This window comes from Pseudochaenichthys georgianus, chromosome 12, assembly GCF_902827115.2.
Source record: "Pseudochaenichthys georgianus chromosome 12, fPseGeo1.2, whole genome shotgun sequence".
In the NCBI taxonomy this organism is placed as follows: domain Eukaryota; kingdom Metazoa; phylum Chordata; class Actinopteri; order Perciformes; family Channichthyidae; genus Pseudochaenichthys; species Pseudochaenichthys georgianus.
Genome location: NC_047514.1, coordinates 9,736,896 through 9,758,020, shown reverse-complemented (window position 1 = coordinate 9,758,020; position 21,125 = coordinate 9,736,896). Strand labels below are relative to the sequence as shown.

Sequence of the window (21,125 nt, the reverse complement as noted above, 5' to 3'; positions counted from 1 at the left end):
TAACTGACTACATTTAGTTATTTTTGTTTCAAATGACATCTTAGTTTAACACCAGAATAAAACACTCAGAGATCCCACGTGTACAGGTTTTGTTTTTAATGAGAAAATATTCATAATATGTATAGTAGGTGTATAAGTGTGAGCCTTACATGTCCTATAAGATAAGAAAGCAGAGTATGAGCGTACAAGTGGTTAACATAGGAACAGAGGTTATACTGTATAATACGATTGCTTTATCGCAGACACACGCTGAAGCTTGGGCACTCCTGCAGGGGAACTACCAGCCTTTTCAAAAGATAAATAAAACATCTCTGCACCATGAACTCAAACAACAAAAGCATAATAATAAAAATAATAAATCACACAGATAGAACTGCTCTGCGAGCGCAGTGTGTGTAACCATTTCAAAAGCTTTATTTAGTGAGAACTCGATTTAGGGTTTGATTCAACCTCTTCAGGGGAAATGAGGTTGGTGTTGGTGTGTGTGTGTGTGTGTGTACATAACACAGTATGTGTTGCAGCAGCTAGTAAACTAGAGACAAAGCCTTTGTTTTTGTTGCTTAAAACTCAAATTGTGCTGTTAATAAAGCTAAGATATAGGAGACTATCATGTCAAACATCACTATCAGTTTTCTGCCATTCAACCCTGAAAAGATCTGGGTTCAAGCATCTCTATAATCTAATATTTATTTTGTAAAATTGCGTCACAATACCATTTTGTTTTTGCCTAAAGCGGTTGCAAAACCTCATATCAGCATCACTGTACCTCCGTTGCAACTATTCACACACTTCCTGCTGCACCACAATGACACCTCCGCCATAAAAAGGGACTGGTTCTCTTTAAATACTTTTTTTCACTATATATTATCACGTGTAGAAAAACAAGGAAGAGGTGGATTTTCTGGAACCAATATATGGTGATTGTCTCCGGGGGAAAGGGACACATCACACACTTCTGCTTGGTGGTTACTGGCACTGTTTTCCCTATCGTTATAATTAAATAGTCAGATCATTTGCACGTAGGATGGGACTGGCCCAATAAATATAACCGAAAGTCAGTTCATGTCCCGCAGTTATGGAATTTCTGTGCAAGTTTACCTCAGTTTTAATGATATAGATTTGTATTCAGTGTGTTTGTGGGCACACTGAAAGGTCTAGACAAAAGGACACTTGAAACAGGAAATGCCAGCAGATGATCGAGAACAAATAAAAAGTTCTCACCATCCTCCTGACATCCTAACGCTGGAAGATAATCTAAAAGGCTTCATTAAACAAGCGAACACAGACTGAAAAGTAGAATCCTATCAGTTAAAATACATTTTCTTCAGCCATGTTGAAACACTTTTCATTTAAAGTCAGTCCTGTAAGCGGCAGGGATTGTTCTGATTGCTTTTAATTTGCCTAAACTTGCTTTCTACCCCCTTATAATCCACAGTGTTGCCTCCCAAATAGAAGCCTGAAACTCTTCAGTCGAAACAGGACGTCTTGCGAAATTCTCTCAATATATATAGTATAAAAACTGACAGCCCCAACACACAAATATCTTTTGTGGTATTAACATAGAAAACGAACGGACACCCCGTTGCAGCCTGTTGAACTGATAGTTATGGTTGCCTGTTTGTGTGCTTGTGTCAGGTTGTAAAAGGAGTGTCATTTCATGCACACAATCAGTACTTCTTAAATAAATTGGAAACTAGGCTGACGGTATGAACACTTTTTTATAAAACGCTTTTCCCCATACATTTCTATCATCAAACTTTATCCTCAGCTAGCAAGGGATAGTAGACACACGGCCCTGCTGGAATCTCTACATACATGTTCACAATACACAGTCCTACCTCAGTATAATACATCAAACAACTGCTTACATCGGAAAGCACGGGTCCGCAAAGCGACGTAGCGAGTAAAGGTAAAATAAGTGATTTTTAGAATACAAAACCCCCGACCCAGCCCTTTAATCAATACACACTGACTGAAGAGACGCAAACATGACCCACAGTCCCTCCTTATGAAGTCACTGAAGAGTAGTGTTTCCTTTCTATCTAACGCGGCTGTGTGTTTTACTCTTTTAAAACTGTTTTCATACAGAAAGGAGAAGATAACATACTCTGTACATATCGTGCATCCTACGATTACTCATGATCTAAGGCAAAGTTGAACCTTGATGCTAGTTTTGCTAATTTCCACGCTAGCATTTCCAAGGACAGTCAAGTCGGCACTTAAATTGAACACAGATGCTTCAAGTGATTGCAAAAGCTCCTACAAGCATGTCATATGTGTCTCACATGTGTACTGTGGTGTACTGTGGCACTGCAGGATGCTCAAACTCAAACTTTACTGAATGTGACGCACCAGGTCCCGTTGGGTTCATCAAATCCAGGTAGAAATCCTTCTGAAATGACAGAAATATGGTCTTTCTTTTTCTTCGTTTTTTCCCCACACGTTGTGAAAATGCTTTGGGTTGTTATCAAGCATCCACTGCCAAGAAAACATCATCAGCAAGTCTCAGGCAACCTGTCAAAGTAAAATCTTCAGATCTCAGCACATCTTTCAATACAAAAATTACAGGACATTCCTATGAATATTTAAGTCATTCAACGTCTACTAACTGTTAAAACCTTTGAATCCCGAATCGCTCTAAAAGCATCTTAAAACCCTTTCAGAGTGTCTTTTACGTCACTGACCTTTTTCAAAATGGCCTCAACACCTTAAAAGTCTCTCACATTCTCAGTCTCTTAACATACGGTTGGCCTTCAATTCTTCTTTTCTTAGATGAGCCTCAATGGTCGAGCCAACGGGTCATGTGATCATAAGAATACTTTTAGTAAAATAAATACTTTTGTCCCTCTCCTTGCTGCGTTTTTTCTTCTTCTTGTCCTTCCCACTTGTTCTATAACTGTCTCTGGGAGGAGCTGCGTACTCTTCTGCTTACTCCTCTTCTTCTTCTTCCTCCTCCTCCTCTTCTTCTTCTTCTTCTTCTCCATCCTCATTAGCGTAGATACCGGCCTCCCATTTCCGCGCCATGTCGTTTTTTCTTCTTCTTGTCCTTCCCACTTGTTCTATAACTGTCTCTGGGAGGAGCTGCTTACTCTTCTGCTTACTCCTCTTCTTCTTCCTCCTCCTCCTCCTCTTCTTCTCCTTCTCCATCCTCATTAGCGTAGATACCGGCTTCCCATTTCCGCGCCATGTCGCTTTTCCTCCTGGTGACGCGAGTGGCCTCCAGAACCTGTCAGTTAGAAAACAACAGTCAGAGAATCATATACGTAAGCACTGTTTACTAAAGAAATGTTTTAAGTGGCAATACCATCACAAAAGAAACACACCACAGTGGCTTTAACATCGCATGCAGTGTGTCAAAAACTGAGGGAGCGCTTGGTTAAACCATCCCGCAGTAAAGGAGTCATTAATAAACCACCAAATGAAGCGCACCTGCAGTATTTGACAGTAAAACAAAGGTTATTTGACTCCATTTCCGGGGAAATGTCATGCTTCAACATTGGATTTGATCCCCGATCACAATCTGTCTCACACACTCGTGCCAAGACACACACACAGTGACTAACACATGAGCACACAGGAGTGACTGTTTAGTGCGCAGGAATCCAGGGAGAAGGGGAAATGAGTGGAAAATGATGGACACTAAATTATTATTGAAACACTGAGGCCTACTTAAGCTTTTACGTCCCTAGTATTGGACTGTTTCTCTGACCTCCAGTCCATAATGATCACATAGACATCAACCAAATATAACAAGTCATTGTATCCCGAAGACAAATTATGATATTTGTTACCTTTATCTATACATTTCACAGAAAATTACCATTATGTACGGATTATTCAACATTTGAACAATTATTTTGAAATAATCCAATTTTTTTTTTTTACCTTTACACTTAATGGCACAACTTGACCTTAACTACTGTATATATTTTAGTATTTTAATTTTTTTAACTGCGGCTGTATAATGTAAGTTGTATACAGAGGCTAAAAGCAGTCCATGGGGCAAGGGTTGGGGGGGTCAAAGGTCACACCAAATTCATGGAAAAGCACATGCAGCACCAACACCACAGAGCAGAACACTAATGCAGTGTGACCACAAGCAGACCTGGGATCAGATTTCAAACTTTTAAGGTTTTCTTCACAGTATCTTCTCGGTCCAGGGCTTCAAACTCAAATAATACATCCCCATCTTTGTTTTCAGGATCTGGCCGAATGAGTGACGTTACATTTATCATCTACAAACTTGTATACAGTACGTTACATGGGGAATACGAAAGTGGCTCCCAGTGGAAATCTCCACTGTAGGAACTCGTCTGTATATATACACAACGCTCATGGAAGGAGATAAGATATAGAGATAGAGGGGAGGACATTGTCTGAAACCTGGCAGCGGACACAGCGTATGGGCCGCCAGCTCTAACCACTGTTTAGTTGTTACAGAAACAGTCCAAATATAAATGGGAATGTATCGCTTTTCCAATACTTTTGAATAGAGTCTGACCCAGGTCTGTGAGTTAAGGAGTGAACAGTGAGACAGGTACCTCAGTGGTTACCTCGTTGACCAGCAACAAACGGGCATACTGAGCGACCAGCAGGAGAGAAGCAACAGTACAAAGAGTCAACACGTGAAAAACAATACCTGCAACAGTGGGAAACAACAAGCCTGCTGGATGTTCAAGATACATTGTGTTAGATATCTTAAAAAAGGCATGATACATAGGTGTGCTTTACGGTATATATGATTTGTTAGTACAATGTGATGTTGCTCACAGGTGTATCTTTCCTTGTTTGGGAATAAATGAAGTGTATGGACCAACAGAAGGGGAAGTGAAACTGCTGCTTGAGACCTTTTCTGGTAATGTAACTTTTTCTTTCCACCATCCAAGCCAGTAACCTTTGTCTGCACAATGTGATCTGCCAACAGTGAATACTTCTTCTCAAGAGAGACCTTATTCCGGATAATGACACACCGCTGGACACGCTGGCATGTAAAGACACATCCAGATAGAGTCAGGACTCGAGAAATTCCCCGGCGTCTCGGACTTACTTTCAATTTCAGTTCCTGCTACTGGCTTGGAAATTCCCTTCGGTGTTGTACAGTGTTAGCTCATGCCAACAGGGCATGTGTGAAAGCATTTAGGTATGGTGACATTTAAGTGTCTAATGCCATTGAACCACAAACGTTCACTCACCTTTCTGCTACTGTCCCTCCCTGAGATACATGATGGCATTGTAATCCCATGTTATTCTGTTGTTAGATGTTCAACAAGAACTCCTTCAGGTTTATTCAGTTAGATACTCACGCTGTTGTCATCGACTTTCTCCCTCCTCTTCACTTTGTGTGTTTCGTAGTCTTCCATTAGCGTCTGCATGTAGTTTTTGGGTCGTCCTCCGGAGTCCTCGCTGCCGGCGTCGGACAGCGCTCCCTCTGAGGGCGAGGGGGAGACGGGGGGAGCAGGGCGAACCTTCTCGATCTTTCCTGGGAGAAAAACATGGAGTTAGACAGGCTTGTTAAAACAAACACCATCACACAAGGCATGAGTGATCCAAGTAAGCAAATACATTTAGAAAATAAATGTTTTGTAGTTTTAGTGCACCATTGTGTAGCAATGCAGTCAGGGCTGCATAGAAACATTTATATTTTTTCATAAAAAAAAAAAATGTTGGGCCAGATTAGCCTTTATTGGAGATGACAGAGTTGAAAGGGGAATGACATGCGTACATGGTTCCAGGCGGGATTCGAACCTGGTCCTCTGCTTGGGAACTGAGTCCCCATACATGGACCACATTATTTTGATTATTGATTTATCTGCATCTGATTTGTTTTATCAATAAATTACTCATTCAAGATCTTCAAGTATATTTTTTGTTGGATTTAAAGTACAAAATCGCCCAAAATATTATCTTAATGAGAAACGACAATAAAAACAGCTAATCCATTGATTTCAGAGGTTTTGATCAGATGATATTTTGTATTTCTAAATAATATTTTCTTCATAAAAAACTAAGACAAAGTATTGATGATTGAAACAGCTACCAATTGCTTCTTCTGATAGTGACTCACCTGGAGCCGTCCTCGCTGTCAGAGTGAGTCGAGCTGGCAGGCTGTTGCTCTTCATCTTGTCTGCTGGGGAGATATTGGTTTGCCGCACCCTCACGGGACCCTGATTGTTGCTGGGAGCGTTGCCAGGCGTGTTGCCGGAGTGGACCCTGACGGCGGGCTGCTCCACCCTCTGCTTCTTCAGCTCCTCCTCCCTTTGCTGAGCGGCTCGGATCTCCTCCTCAATCATGGACAGAGTCCTCTGCTTCTTGGAGCGCAGGCGGAACGGCCCACTGGACGCCTCCACCTCGGGGCCTTTCGCTGCAGCCGCTGTGCTCCGCAGCTCGGCCGCCTCCGAGTACTTGCTGAAGTAGCTGAACTCCGGTTTCTCCGGGTTTGGGGGAGAAGGGGGACGGTAGACTGGGGTCGGCCGGGACACTGGAGCAGCTGTGGAGGCAGGAGCTGGATCCGGGGCTGAGGAGGCGAGGGCTCTGGCGTAAGAGGATTGGATTTTGATCCTTGGGCCTCCATGTTTGGGTCTCTGCGGGGGGGAGATGGGCTGAGAGGGAGGGGGAGAAGGCGCCTGGAGCTGCTGCAGAGCGTGTTCTGACTCTAAAGGCTTCTCAAACTCTACTTCTGGACGTCTGTCTGGCAGAGGAGACAGGTTGGATGGAGCAGGACTGGAGGACAAGGGTGACTGGAGACTAGGAGCTCCACCAGAGGATGCAGGGGAGGAAGACACTGGCACGGGGCTTCCTGTCGAGGCTGAGGATGGAGACACTGGGGCGCTGAGCTGTGAAGAATTCAAGTCGGAGGGCAGCCAATCATCTTCGTCCTGAGCTGACAGGGCGCTCTGGATGGCGTTTTGGACGAGGACTCCTGCCTGGTACTCCAGCTCGAATTCTGATGGGCTGCCATTGGTCTGCCCGTTTACAGGCATGGTGGGCTGGGGCGTCGGCGGGGACACCGGGGTGAGGGGCTGAGGGGTCGGCGGTAGCGAAGCCCCGCTGTCGGAAACATTATCCGAGCTAAACACGGTGGTGTCCTGAGAGCGGAGAGACAACTCGTCTAACCCCGAGTCAGACTCCTCGGGGTAGAAACCCGGGTGGAACGGGCTCTTCCCCTCCTCGTCGTCAGGCAGGATGGTCATCACCGCTCGTGCACAGGTAAACTCTGCTCCGTATCCTTCATCAGACCAGGTCACATGACTATCCCCGGTGTCTCCAATACTGTCACTGAACCCCTGGCTGCTCCTGGGTGTGGATTTGGAAAAGGGTTTGGCGGAGTACATGTAAGGAGCCACGTCCCTCTTGGTAGCGTCTCCTTGCAGAAACTGCTTCCTGGCAGAGGAGAAGTTGATCTGCTCCTGCACAATGTCCTCCTTCCTGTTCAGATCTGGGTCAAAGGTCACCATTGTGGGAGGTCCTGAAACCTGGGGCTGCAAATCGAGATGGGGGAACAGTGAAGAGAGGAGAATAAAAAGATAAGGTGAGACAAAACATACTGGTAATTAATCATCAGCTAATAATGTGTGTGTGTGTGTGTGTGTGTGTGTGTTACCTGTGTGTGTGTGTAAGTGGGACTCTGTTTATGCTGTTTCCTCTCCTGGTATTTCTTGAGAGACTCGAGCTGCTCTGCGTCCAGCTGATTTTCCAAAGGAATCTGTAATAAATGAATGATCGAAACAAAAAAACAATCAGTCAGTTTGTCTTAAAGTGAAGGGAGGTCAAATCGATGAAATGGGGGGCTACCTCCTGGGGGGGGTTCCACCAGCGCTTGGCGATGCCGGGGTTTTTCTTCACTGCCTGGTCTTTGATCAGCTCTTGACGCTCTCGCTCCAGCTCCTCCACCTGAGGAAGGAAGACAGCGATAATATTCATAAAGAGCTTTCTTTAAATTTCAATTTCTGATAGCATTAACGTTGAACGACATTAGCTGATTAAGATATGAGAAACGTTGGTGATGCAAGTACTAAGTGTTTGTTATTGCATTACCAAAAGTGTATTTAGCAGGTTGTTTTAAAAAGAGAATTATGAAAAGTTGGTGAATTGGATGAACATTTTGAATCTTTCAGTTGTTGGTTTAAAAACTCTCTCTGCTGGTCATCACAGTCTCTGATTAAAATGCGAACCACAACTCACCTTTTGACACTGCGAGCATCATGTGCTTGTCTTAACTTACGACATCCTTTCCATTTCAAAACTCCTTCCATTAAGGTTGTAATGTCTTCTTTCTATGGTTTGATCTCGGTGGATTTGTACAGTATAAGCTGTGGTTTTGGTCAGATCTTATAACAGCTAAAACAAATCTATAATAATATTACTTTATTTTTCATTTTTACCTCAACACTATTTTTAGAATGTTTTAGACCTGTGTTTTTCTTTCAACCTTCTCAGAGAAAAAGCCTTTTTTGTCAACTTTCAGTCAGGAATAAACTTTCATTCACCACTCAGTTTAGAAGAGGATCAAGAGTCTTAATACTTTCAAGAATTGTTTTAAGTATAAGTCATTTATTTTGACGCCTGTCATACATTTTATAATGTCTCATAACAAAGCAAGCAGTTTAGACTTGTTGACAAAAAAGTACTAATCCATGGAAACGCTTATTTATTCTTGTGTACATATTGTTTATATGAGCCCTTATTATTATTATTAGACACAAGGTCTCCATTAACGTTTACATTACTGCCGTGCTGTGTAGTTCTTGCTACTGTCTGTCTGCTGTATCTGTTCCAGCTGATACCTAATCTCTCAGCAGTTTACCTCCCCTGAGGGTCGTCTCCTCGCCACCCTGACCTGCTGCTCCTCTCCGGGCGTGAAGAGCTTCGCGGGTCGCTTCTCCTCCTGAAACGCTCTCAGCTCAAACTTGGCCCCGCCGCTCCCCGCCTCCCCCCCCTGCACGTGGCCGTTGGTCCTCACAGCAGAGTCCTCGTGGTGCAGGAACGTGGTTTCTCTCTGACCCTCCACCACCACTGCATGGTGATTGACGGGGGAGGAGGCTGACATGCAGACGGAGGGAGAGTTTCCATCGATGCTGATGATCTTGCTGTGTTCTGACGGAGAAGAGGTTCCGTTGGTGGGGGTTTCGGAGGCGGCGTCTAAAACCTGGTCCAAGTAACGGATCTCCTGTAGACGAAGGAGATAATGTAATTGCTATGGTTGTTCTGTAATGTTCATCAACTCCTCGTACTATCATCATAAGGGTGAACAATGCAGATGAGACCATACAGCATATCATGATACTTTTACTAGAGTAGATGATAATAAACATACAATTAGTGGACATTGGAGTAATTGCATCTTTATAACGGCAGGAAATGGAGAACATCAAGTTTTACTGGCACAAAAACACACAAGAGAAGCAGCTTTTTCCACAGGTATTTTTTCTGTCATCTAAACATGTTCATCTTATCTTAATTATCAGGGAGAGCAATTTTGGCATCGTCCTATGAAACTCTGACAAAGGCATATCTGATCTGGAGTTATGGTCTAGATCTTTGGGACAGGCCACATAAAAACATAAAATTAAACGCGGTTAAGTTTCAGACTTATGCTTAAGGTATTTGCTAAATTATATGTACAGCATAGTTATATTTTGACAACAAAACCATCTAATGAAATACCACGCAGACCAAGATAGACCGGCACAGGTAATACATTTTAAAGATGGTGAATACAAATCAAGAAAACTAAAAACTGAGAGTTTGACCTCAGAGAATGAGCATACCTGCGCCACCTCGCTGTCAGGAACTGCATTATGGGCTTTGCTGCTGGGGCTGCTGAGGCAGCCATGTTGGATCTGCTGGCTCTCCAGCTCCATGGCTGCAGGGCTGTCAGTGATGACGCTGACCGATTCCTGGAAACTCACGCTCTTCAGGGCTCGCTCTCTAGGTGTTGTGTCACTGACATCCTCGGCTGCCCGCCACGATTTCTGTGTAAACAAAACAAACACGAGCATCAGAGATACTGATCACTTTCATTTAGTGATTGAAAAAAGCATTTAAAGAGAACCTGTACTTTTTCTCAGGAAGAGATCTCTAAAAAACGCACACACCTCAAACAGACACATGTCACGCACATGAGGCACATGAGTCTGCATTGCAGTAGAACTGTGTTATGTTAGACCAGGCTCCCACCACTTGGGGGCACCAACACTCCCAGTCTGCTGCTTTATGACAGAAAAGAACCATAACATCTTCCATGGTGCTGAAGACTATTGTATTCTCTTTCAAAGACATTCACTGGTCTGTGAAGGAATCAATGTGCTGGAAACTTGCCCAAAAAATCAAACGCTGTAACTCTTCCTGCCTCACATTTGATCTAAAACTTTATTTAACAAACTGGCAGACTGGCAGGTGGGATGGCAGTTAATCATTTTTACAGTTTTTGGAGGAACAGAACAGTTAGGGATGTTTGTCGAGATTTTATTGCAGATGAGGGGAAGAAACTATGCGTTTCTCTTAACAGTATGTGTCAGAATTATTTATTTTAGGATCTGAGTCAGATGCCACTTGACGTTGACACTTTATCATAGTTCTGCATTTAAGTCTGAAGTTTCCATGGCAGAGGAGTTGGCAGCTACTCCATGCTCAGCAGCGTTAAAGATACTTTAATCAAACGAGGGCTTAACATTTGCTCTCCTCACATATTCACACCCTGTATTTTCCCAACCTCAGCCAGGTGCACGGCTCAAGGCCACATTATTAGTAGTTGTTATGAGAGGAAGAAATATATCTTCCAATATTCAAATGTCCCTCGTGAGTTGGTCACACAGCCGATGAACAGATTGTGATATGCAGATACAAGATGAGGAAATAGGGTGTAGAAATGTAATAAAACTATCCCCACAAATGAAATGAAATATATTGCAAAACATGCATACATGGACAAATGCACTTTATTTTATGAAAAGTGAAACACTTCTCTGGGTGTGCAAAACAGTTCATGGCTACGTAATACATGTATTGAATCATCAGTGAACACAATGTCACACCCTTATAAATAAAAAAATACCAGTTAATGCAACACTGTGATGTTACATTAATCATCAGCTTATTTCAGAATTCTTTTTTTAAACCAAGCTCTGATTCTATAAAACACATTTATAATGTTTTAAACTAATCCACATTTATAACCCATACTTTACTGCCACATTAATTTACTTCTCAACTGTGCTTGCAATTTCACGGACAGTGTGATTTATCCAGGGAGGAGATGTACAAACGGGGGTCGAGGGTCTGGTTGAAAGGACACGTTGGCATGCGGGGGTTCAAACCTGCGACCTTCTGTTTTTGTGAACCATCCATCCAACACATTCCAGATCCACTGTTAGCAAGAAACGCACTCCTGTGTATACTGACCTGCTTTCTGTTCCTACAGAGGCCACCAACAAATACTCTTTTGACTTCCTGATTTACTGCCTTGCGCCGAGCACACCTCTGTTCGGACTTCGGAGGACGTGTTTACTTCCACCAGGGGTTGTTGACCCTCTTCTTTGTGACATGTGAGCGTGTGTGCGTTGGGATTTAATGAGGACCACTTCAGTGAATTGGCTCAGTGTTCAGATGAAGCACACACAGCCATAAGGAGGAAGTCTTTACTTTGTAACCTCTCGTCCACTGAAGGACTCGAACACATTACCAGCCATTTGATGATATTCAGGGACTGTTCTAGTGTTCTACATGATATGTTATGCAGAAACGAGTTGCACATTTAGGACACAGTATCAACTTAAAGGGCTAGTTTAAAATCTTGATTGTTGTACGATCCTTTTCTACTGCTCTTGCTATTCTCTCCCTTTTTTCTTGGTCCTCATCCTCTCCTCCGTTGAAACCTCTCTCTCGCTATTTGCGTCTTTTCCTTCCTCTCATTTCCTTTCTAGAATTGTTAAATGAAGAAACAGCGGTCTAGGAAGTTACATGGCCGACTGTATCCTCCCTCGTCTCCCTTTAGAAAGCATGTTCTTGTCTTTAGTGCTCCTTCACCCCAGTCCTCCCTCTCATCCTCGTGTCTCCTGTTTCTATTGATGAAGAAAAACATTCCCTGAGGGCATTTTGTTGACCCATCTGGCTCAGTCACATGCTTTAACTGTGTCATGAAGAGCATGATATACAGTATATACATCTGACTAAACGTTTTCTCTTAAAGGAGTACTTCACACATTTCTATTTTAAATCTATTGAACACTCTAGGAGAATATTTAGTAAAACAAATTTTGATTAGAATAAAGTATAAAGGACACAAACCTAGCCACAGAAATATGAAATAAATAGTAGAGTAGAATAAAGAACAGCAAAGCTAGCTGCTTTTGTTGGCTGTACTTTGGAAGTGTAAGCTAAATGCTAATATCGACTTGCTAACATGCTCACAATGACAATGCTAAAGATGCTGCCAAGCAGGTGATGCTAGCCAATGTTAATCACATGCTGTGTGTTAGCATGCTAACATTTGCTAGTTAGCACTTAACACAAAGTAAAGCTGAGGCTAATGGGAAGCTTAAATGTAAAATCAACAACCTAAAAGGCATTTAATAAATGATGGAGAAAAACTAGCTAATTTCACTGCTATGAGAGCATCAATAAAGTGTCTCATTTGAGAAATCATCGAACCAAAAGCTAGGCTATCAACGCTTAACTTCAGCGAAAGGGAATTCTTTCTTTAGCCAAATTATGAAGATAAATTACGCCATGGACACTGAACAACTCAAGACAACATGTTTAAACTATATTATTCTGGTCTCTAGTTAAAGAGAGAATATAATGATTTTTATTTACTTAGATATTAGCGACCATGTGAGAACCAAATCTCACTTCTACTGTATGTACACTCTCACTGACAAAGTATTTTGTCTTGTTACCTTTGACCCATTATGTGTACTGGATGTGTATATGCGTGCATGTGCAGGAATGTATGTGTGTGTGTGTGTGTGTGTGTGTGTGTGTGTGTGTGTGTGTGTGTGACACAAAGTGTGTGTCGAGCAGGCGGGAGGATATCCTGTTACTGCCTCAGGAAAACAGTACTATAGTATTGGAATGTCTCATATGAAATGGTATTCTCCTACACACACAATGAAAGGAGCTGTGTGTGACTGTGAGGTATATGCAGGAATCTTGAAGTCAAATGTAAGACCTTTTAAGACCTTTTAAGACCCTTTCCATCCATTTTAAGACCTCATCGCCACTTCGAGTTTTAACCGGTTACATTGGCGACACACTTTACCTCACATTTACTATGTACAGTATTGATTGTCCTTCCTCCTTATCTTCCAACCATTTGGACGCAAATTAGCATTTCCCCATATCGATGTTGCTTAACAACCGGCGTAAACGGACCTTCACGAGCTATCAAGCAGTGAGCGTGCGCTGTCCTGTTCAGAAGACGTCAAATCCAACGGGATGCCATAAATAAACTACACAGAATCACACTACACACCTACGCAATGATTACATTCAGGCAGACTGTAGAACACAACCTCTTTGGACCATTTATATACTTACTGAAAACAAGCTACAAAATGTAACACCTTGGAAAATGCCGTTTTAATAGCCTTCATTTTCGCTAAATTGATTTATCAACTTTTAATACTTTTTAAGACCCTGCGGACACCCTGGACTGTAGTTGTGCAGCAGTGTGGTCTTTAAAGTGTGTGTATCTGTATCGGAGGTGTGTATTCATGTGTGTGTTTCTGACTCTCATTGAGGTGAGCTGACATTCCAGGCATAAGCTGTCCTCAAGGCTCGGACTCTGAGACTTGTGATGAGGGAGCCTGCCTGGCGGAGCAAAGAGAGTGAGTGTGTGTGTGTGTGTGTGTGTGTGTGTGGTGTGTGTGTGTGTGTGTGTGTGTGTATTCAACAGTGCAATCTTTGAGTGTGTTTAACTACAGAAAGAAATCATGTAACTGTACTAAAAAGATACAATTATTCCTTGTTTGTTTGAACGTCTGAAACCATAAGAACGTTGTATTACTCTTGGATCAGCAGTCAGGTTTCCATTAGTCTTTAAACAACCATTAATGTTCTGCAACAGTTACACAAATGTGAAATATAGTGTTAACAGTCCCACACCCTCACAACCATGATGTTTATGTTTGGACTTTTTCCAAAAAAGGATATAAAGCAGAAGAAAGTCCTACATTTTTGCCAAATTCAAGGATCTAATGTCGGCTGAGGTTTTGGCTTTATAGATTTGAATTAGTTTCAAGTATGTTAAAATTCGTATTACAGAGCGATTCTAGGGTTCAGCGCAGGATGATTAGATCACAGTTTAGATTAAGTCATGATTTCAGAGCTTAGGTTTGGTCTTAAAGCTTGAGATAAGGTCGCTAAGACATATTGAGCCAGGAGGAGTATATGTAACTGGGAGTGTTAGGGTTATTATAAGAGGTGGAAATCATGAATTCACTGGAAAGTATAGTAATACAATCGTGATTCAGCTAACTATCACTGTCTAAATGCTGTCCCATTCTCCCCCTGTCGCCATCACATCTGGAAACACTTAGGCTCCGACTGTGATGCACACACACACACACACACACACACACACACACACACACACACACACACACACACACACACACACACACACACACACACACACACACACACACACACACACACACACACACACACACACACACACACACACACACACACACACACACACACACACACACACACACACACGGCTGCATGCCTGAGACACTGGGGGGGGTTTACCAGAAAATGAATACTCCATGACGGAAAGTAAACACACATCCTTGACGTATCACAGAAACACTTTAACCATGCCTTTGATATCACGTCATCATCTTTTATTAACACACGCTGTACCTAGCCCAGAGCACATGGCAAATGTGAAAACGAAAGCCTGATGATGAATGTCCTCAGTCCACACACACTGAGCACCTGTGTAACCCAGAGCAGTCAGTGTTCCTGGCTCTGTTTCCTGGCTGAATTTGATCCTGTGTGGTAACTGGAGCCTGCTGTGGGTTAAGCATGGTGTTCTCAGATCCTAACAGCTCAGGCAGAGCAGTGATATCTGGCACTTATTCATGGTTTCAGTCTGAGTCCACTAAAGACAGTTTGGAGGTGTTGAATAAGAGTTGTGGCTAACTGAACGTGGCTAAATTGACACCAGATTCCAGAAGACAGGACTTAACGGGGTCCTCAGGGCAAAGTGTGCAGGTCAGATTTCACAACATTATGTTATAACAGATGACCTATGCCACAACAGATTTCTAAACTTTTACATCAATACTGTATCTTCTACAACATGCCTGTTTGAGTGTGGTTGTATCTATTCTGACACTTTTCCTTTGAGTTTTCCAGTTCTGTTAGTCCTCAAATCAAGCAAAAAAATACCAATACCATTTGCTCTATTCTTGAAGATCACATGATTTTCTAATAAACATCAACATGTTTGTGAGTATCTTGACCCAGCACAGCACTAAATATATCATTACATACAGGATTTCAAAGCTTAAACAGTGAAACAAAACTCTCACACAACCCCAATAGAGTTGAAAATGTTTGGTACTCACCTTCTGATCTGCTCTAGCTCAGTAATATCTATAAATCCATTTGGTAATCTTTCCGTTTTGCTCTATAACGGTAATTCTACTATAAATATATGTGATTTATTTTATTATCCGTTTTCCTATTCTGCTCTGTTCCCTCCAGCCCAGCCCCGGCCTGTCCTGTTCCAGATAGTGGGAGTGCCGGACTTTTCCCTGGCCAAGCCTTTTCCTCCTCTTCTTCTCCTCCTTTTCCTCCCCTCCCGTCTCTTTCCTCTCCTCCACAAAGCCTCTCCTTTCTCAGTAACATTCCTGCCGGCAGCTCGGTAATCTGTGATGTCATGGGCTAAGTGTGTGTGTGTGTGTGTGTTTCTCCAGATGCCCTCACCCACAAAGACCCCTTCTGTGCAGGCCCTCACTCACACACACACACACACACACACACACACACACACACACACACACACACACACACACACACACACACACACACACACACACACACACACACACACACACACACACACACACACACACACACACACACACACACACACACACACACACACACACACACACACACACACACACACACACACACACACACACACACACACACATCCAAAACATCCACCCTGTGGCTCCCCACTCCTCCCTTCCTGTGTAAGACCAGGCGCTGTCTTTCCCCACACGTATGTCGCTCGCCCACTTTCCCTTTAACTCAAGTCAAAATCCGAGGGGAGAGAGAGAGAGAGAGAGAGAAAAAGGCAGACAGAGAGTCGATGATGAAGAGATGATGACTGAGAAGTGAGGGTGCATGATAGGGGAGGTAATGGATTTCCCTTCTGTCATCGTCAGTATGGGACTGTTGACTCAGTCTGAGGGTTGTAGTGATGTACCGGTGTATTCACCTTTTAATAAAAGTATATTAAAAAAAAGAACCTGCTGCCTCGTGCTGCTTTTCAAAGTATTTAATTATTAGCGGAGGCTCAAATCTGTATGCTGTTTAATGTAAGGGACTCAATATTGTCATTGCAAGGCCTAATGCTATACAAACTAAAAACAGCTTTTGGTTACGTGAAGGCCACAATGAAGGCGTAATTACTCAAAAAAAATCACTCTTAGGCTAGTAGTTTTTAATATTTCTGCCAATGATTTATTTGCCTGTAAGCAAGATTACAGAAAAAATACAGGCATGATGTTTATAAAGGACTTGGCATCGGCCAAGGAAAAATCTATCCAAGATCCACACAATATTTTGTCAATTATGTAAAAGTCCTTGCGGTAGGTCTGCGCTCTCCGAGTGTCCTTCTAGTTGGTTGGTGTGTGTGTGTGTGTGTGTGTACCTGTCGGGTCATAGGATCAGGCCGGTGGAAACTACATCCGACCGAGTCATGGTTCACTTTCTCTGCTCACAAGCACTACATCAAGACGCACTGGAAACACTTTCCTCGAATTTACAAGGGCAATTAGCAACATTGTGTCAGTGGCTGCTAAATCATGGAGGACGGTGCTATCAGAGAGGTACTGATGTCAGAATGCATTCCAGCAATTAGCGCTATAAGGATTCATGCAATAAAAGGCTAATAAGCATACGTCAAAGCAGTTTTACTGAAGTGTTTGGCAGGATACTTGGACATTCATATTGCTCTAGTTAGCTAGGTGCCTCCTCCTCACTGCTGTGAAAAGGTGAGCTAGCGCCAACAACATGAAACCGAACCAGGTGTCGTACACATGGAGGGACCTTGTCAGACACTGACCACAGAAAGCACAAGCGCTATAAATCAACGTCTTCTTTACATTCCAGGGATTCAATTAAATCACATTTCAACATTTATTTTCTTAAAACTTCAAATATGGATTGAAAGACAATACTTTTCTTTGAACAATCAGACTCAACTTAAGCTTTAAAGCCCCAGATAATGTTATTTTAATTAAATATTGATTAAAATCAGGGGAGTGGGTTGAGAGCAGCAGGGTGGTCCAGAGGTCAGAGAGGTTATCCTGCTCTGTAGCAGCAGAGGAAGGCAGCTAAAGCCAGTGTGCGCCCATTAACAGCTGAGCGTCCTGCCAGACTGCTGTGACAAACTGACTGTGATAACATATTGACACAAATAAAGAAATTAAATCTGTAATGTGCCACTCCAGCAAATTCACAACAACCTGGTCTATTTTAAGGTGCCTGTTTAAAAGGACAAATCTTCTCTGTGAGTTCCCAGGCTAAAAATAACACTGAGCTATATGATGAAATTGGTCACAGAAAATTAGGACAGTAACCCAATTATTGCACTGAGGGTATAACTCCTGCATGGGTAGTAACACGCAGAGAGACTTGTGATGGTCACTATGATGGTTTATAAAGTAAGAGCTAACGGCTAGAGGGTCCAGAAAAGAACAAGCTGTGAAAGATTAAAAGAAACTCTGTCAGAAGATAAAAGAAAGACGGATGAGAGACTGAGAAAGACAGGAGTATATTTAGCGGTTTGTTCATGTTCGTGTCCACATGCGATTGGAGTCTGGGTCATCCAATCAATAAAGAGAAGTGCCCAGAGCAGTCTCATATCATGGGGGATGATTGTGATTGGTCAGAGACAGAACTAATGACACACTTTAATTGCAGCATGCCACAAACACACATGTCCAAAGTCACACAACCATATTGTAAAGTAAAAACATGTCGATCCTTTTTTTTCTGTTTCAGTAAGTAGGCTTGGCTCCAGCCAGGGTAAACAGTCTATGTGTTTAGATTTAAATCATACATTTTTTCATACAATATGGGAAAAATAAATACTCCAACTCCACATTGCAAGTCAAACACAGACTTTTAGTAAAGCATTCGATAGGTGAGCTGGTTATTCAACTTTAAATAGTAGTACTTTAATAGTCATAAGCTTCAGAAATGTCACCTTGAGAGAGAAGAAGATATTATTCTTCTTAAAATAATGAAAAAGCCAATTTTAGCCAAAATGTACAATGCTGACATGGGATGAGAGTTATTTAGTGTTGTTGAGATAAAGTCTTGTATAATTAATAAAGACAAATGTGGTGAAAATAAATCCTCATGCATTGGTATTTTAAAACTTTTTCTAATGTTGTGAAATAACGTTTTCTATGGAAGGTGAACCAGTGCTACACATCTTAAAATTAGGCATGGTTCAGAAGCCGAACAAAACTATTTCTCTCTTCAAACCAGTGTATAACCGGATTATTGTGAATATCAAGGAAACATTTGACATTTCCAGAATAGGAAGGAAGGGGTCATAATGATTTCTGCGTTGAGGGGAAAAGTGTAAATCATCTAGTGTATTTTCACATTGTAAAATACTAGTAAAAAGGAGCCACTTTCATAAAAAGAAGGAAAGGAAAGGAAGAGTGACACCCTCTAAGATCCACACAGCTATTTAAAAAGCACTCAAGTCTTGCTGCGTGACGGAGATAGTGAGAATTTATTTAAAGATGGGCGGTGGACACTTTAAACAAATGATGCTGCGAAGAAAAGGAAGCGACTGATTGGATAAAAGCCTATCACGGCGCACAGGTTATCCAAACAGGAAACCAGGAAGCTGCACCAACTTGTATCCATGGAAATAGTGCTCAACACAGGAAATAAACCAAGAAACTAAAGGCCACCTGCAGGACAACACAGACACAATCACAAACTAATAGTTCACTGAGGTCAACATTTGGCAAAGAGTCTTAGAGACTAAACTAAATCTGCCAAGTCAACACAAAATAGACATAAGAAAGGCATTGTGTATATAATACAAGGCATGCTTAGCATAATGGGTGGCTAGCTGTTAGCATTATTCAAACAACATCTACACCCCCAAACAAGGTCTTGTGAGTAAGTAAATGGTTCACAGCCAAGCAGTGCATTCTCAATAAAGCATTGTCCATCCCTGTTTGAGAAGCTCACTGACGACATCATGCAAACAAAAACTAAATAAAAAGGATTTCCACCTACCGATTGGCAGAGAGCTTGGAACAACAACCATACTGAAATCATGTTAAGAAGCCTTTTGACTTTTGAGTGTTACAGAGGACTGCACTGGTGCGTCTGGACTGATGGCAGCGATTTGTGTCCCTTTCCAAGCCCCTCATGACTCCACTCACACAAAACCGTCCCCAAACCTCCTAAGACCCCTTCAAGAAACGGCAACAAAGGGCCCGACAGTGAGACTCTCAAGGCTGAATACTAATGCTGCGCTCCACACACATACTTAGATGCTCACTCAGAGAGCTCCTCTTAACCAGAACGGTCTGTACTGTGTGACTGACCGCTCTCCAGAAGCAGAGCCAGGTCAACAGTCCGAGGACTAACTAGGACACAACACATGGGAAACTTCAGAGTTTGCAGTAACACTAAAGAGAGTTATTTCTTGGCCTGAGTACAAACACTGACTGTATTGCTTTCTCTAACTGGAGCCCATGACTGTGTGTATAATAATAATAATTCACACTGTGATAGTACAAAACAAGCTGTACTTTGCAGGGCTGGCTGCCCAGTGAAATGGTGCAGTGTGCATATTATGTGACAGGGAGTCAGTCATTGTGGCAAGATAAGCTCTGTTTAACCATCCCTTATGCATTGCAAAGGTCCTCCTTATCATACTTAAAACGCATCATTTGGCAACAGATTGCTTGAGATTACAGTTAGAACATATTAAGGCTATTCCACTACCCAGAAAGCTCCTAGCTGATGGCTGGTTAAAGCGAAATAAAATAGATGAACTAAGACGGATTAACCCAGCAACAGTGGAGTCAACATTGTAAAGATGACGGCAATATTATCGGATGTTAAATTCACCATCGTTTTTGTTTCTTTATAGGTTCCAGCTGATGCACATTTAAAATAAATGCACTATAATTATGCACAAGTGAGTTTGTTTTGGCATTTTGTTCTACTGTAACGGTCCCGGCTATTTGGTTGAACAACCCTATGATGCAGAAAGACAATACAAAAAACTTAAATCATTGAACTACACTGCTGATCATACACAGCTACAAAGCAAGACATTGATTATATTATCAAAAAAACGAGTGACTGTAAATCGTTTTACCATTCACTGACCAAAAAACAGCCATGAAGGGGAATTGGTTCATTTGATTAGTGCACAATCAACAAAATGGACCAGACATTTTAAATGAGGAGTAACATGGTTAGATATTACACAGGCCGCTTGAACTAAGGTTGACCAGTTTGAAAAAAACTATGACTGCTATTGCTGATTGGCTGAGGACATCTCTGGTTGTTTTTTTGGCTAATTCTTGCCATTTTGCTAATGTCATTTCTGCCTCCAAACAATGAGCAAGAACTGCTGCTCACAATGTGTAGAGCCATCTTAGTTGGTAAATAAAGGGGTTTATTTCAACAAAAAGATGGTCATCGTTACAATGAAAGGAGTAACGAGCTGGTTTTAGGCAATTTAGCTTTTTTTTGTTTAGTGAAAGATACACACTTGAATACAGAAAGTATTGTTCTATTTTCAGTGTTAAGTTTAGCCAGTGTAATAATATTCAGTTTTTAAAGGAATTTAATTTAAATTAGTATTTTAAAAAAACAGCGAGCAACCC

General features: G+C 42.0%; 1 protein-coding gene across 4 annotated transcripts in view; it reads right to left on the bottom strand.

Annotated features, from left to right (window-relative positions):
* Positions 1 to 79: 79 nt before the first annotated feature.
* The window catches only part of palm2akap2 (PALM2 and AKAP2 fusion), an 85,000-nt gene continuing 63,954 nt past the window's right edge, over positions 80 to 21,125 (bottom strand). For 2 of the 4 annotated variants that reach the window (XM_034096010.1, XM_034096013.2), the window contains exons 10-17: positions 9,768 to 9,971; positions 8,804 to 9,166; positions 7,792 to 7,890; positions 7,601 to 7,702; positions 6,065 to 7,478; positions 5,304 to 5,479; positions 4,542 to 4,580; positions 80 to 3,226 (exon numbers count right to left, since the gene is read on the bottom strand). In XM_034096010.1, coding sequence (XP_033951901.1) covers positions 3,098 to 3,226; positions 4,542 to 4,580; positions 5,304 to 5,479; positions 6,065 to 7,478; positions 7,601 to 7,702; positions 7,792 to 7,890; positions 8,804 to 9,166; positions 9,768 to 9,971 — 2,526 coding nt within the window. In that variant the 3' untranslated portion in view covers positions 80 to 3,097. The remainder of the gene's footprint in view (positions 3,227 to 4,541; positions 4,581 to 5,303; positions 5,480 to 6,064; positions 7,479 to 7,600; positions 7,703 to 7,791; positions 7,891 to 8,803; positions 9,167 to 9,767; positions 9,972 to 21,125) is intronic. The other 2 variants (XM_034096011.1, XM_034096012.2) reach the window with 2 other exon arrangements.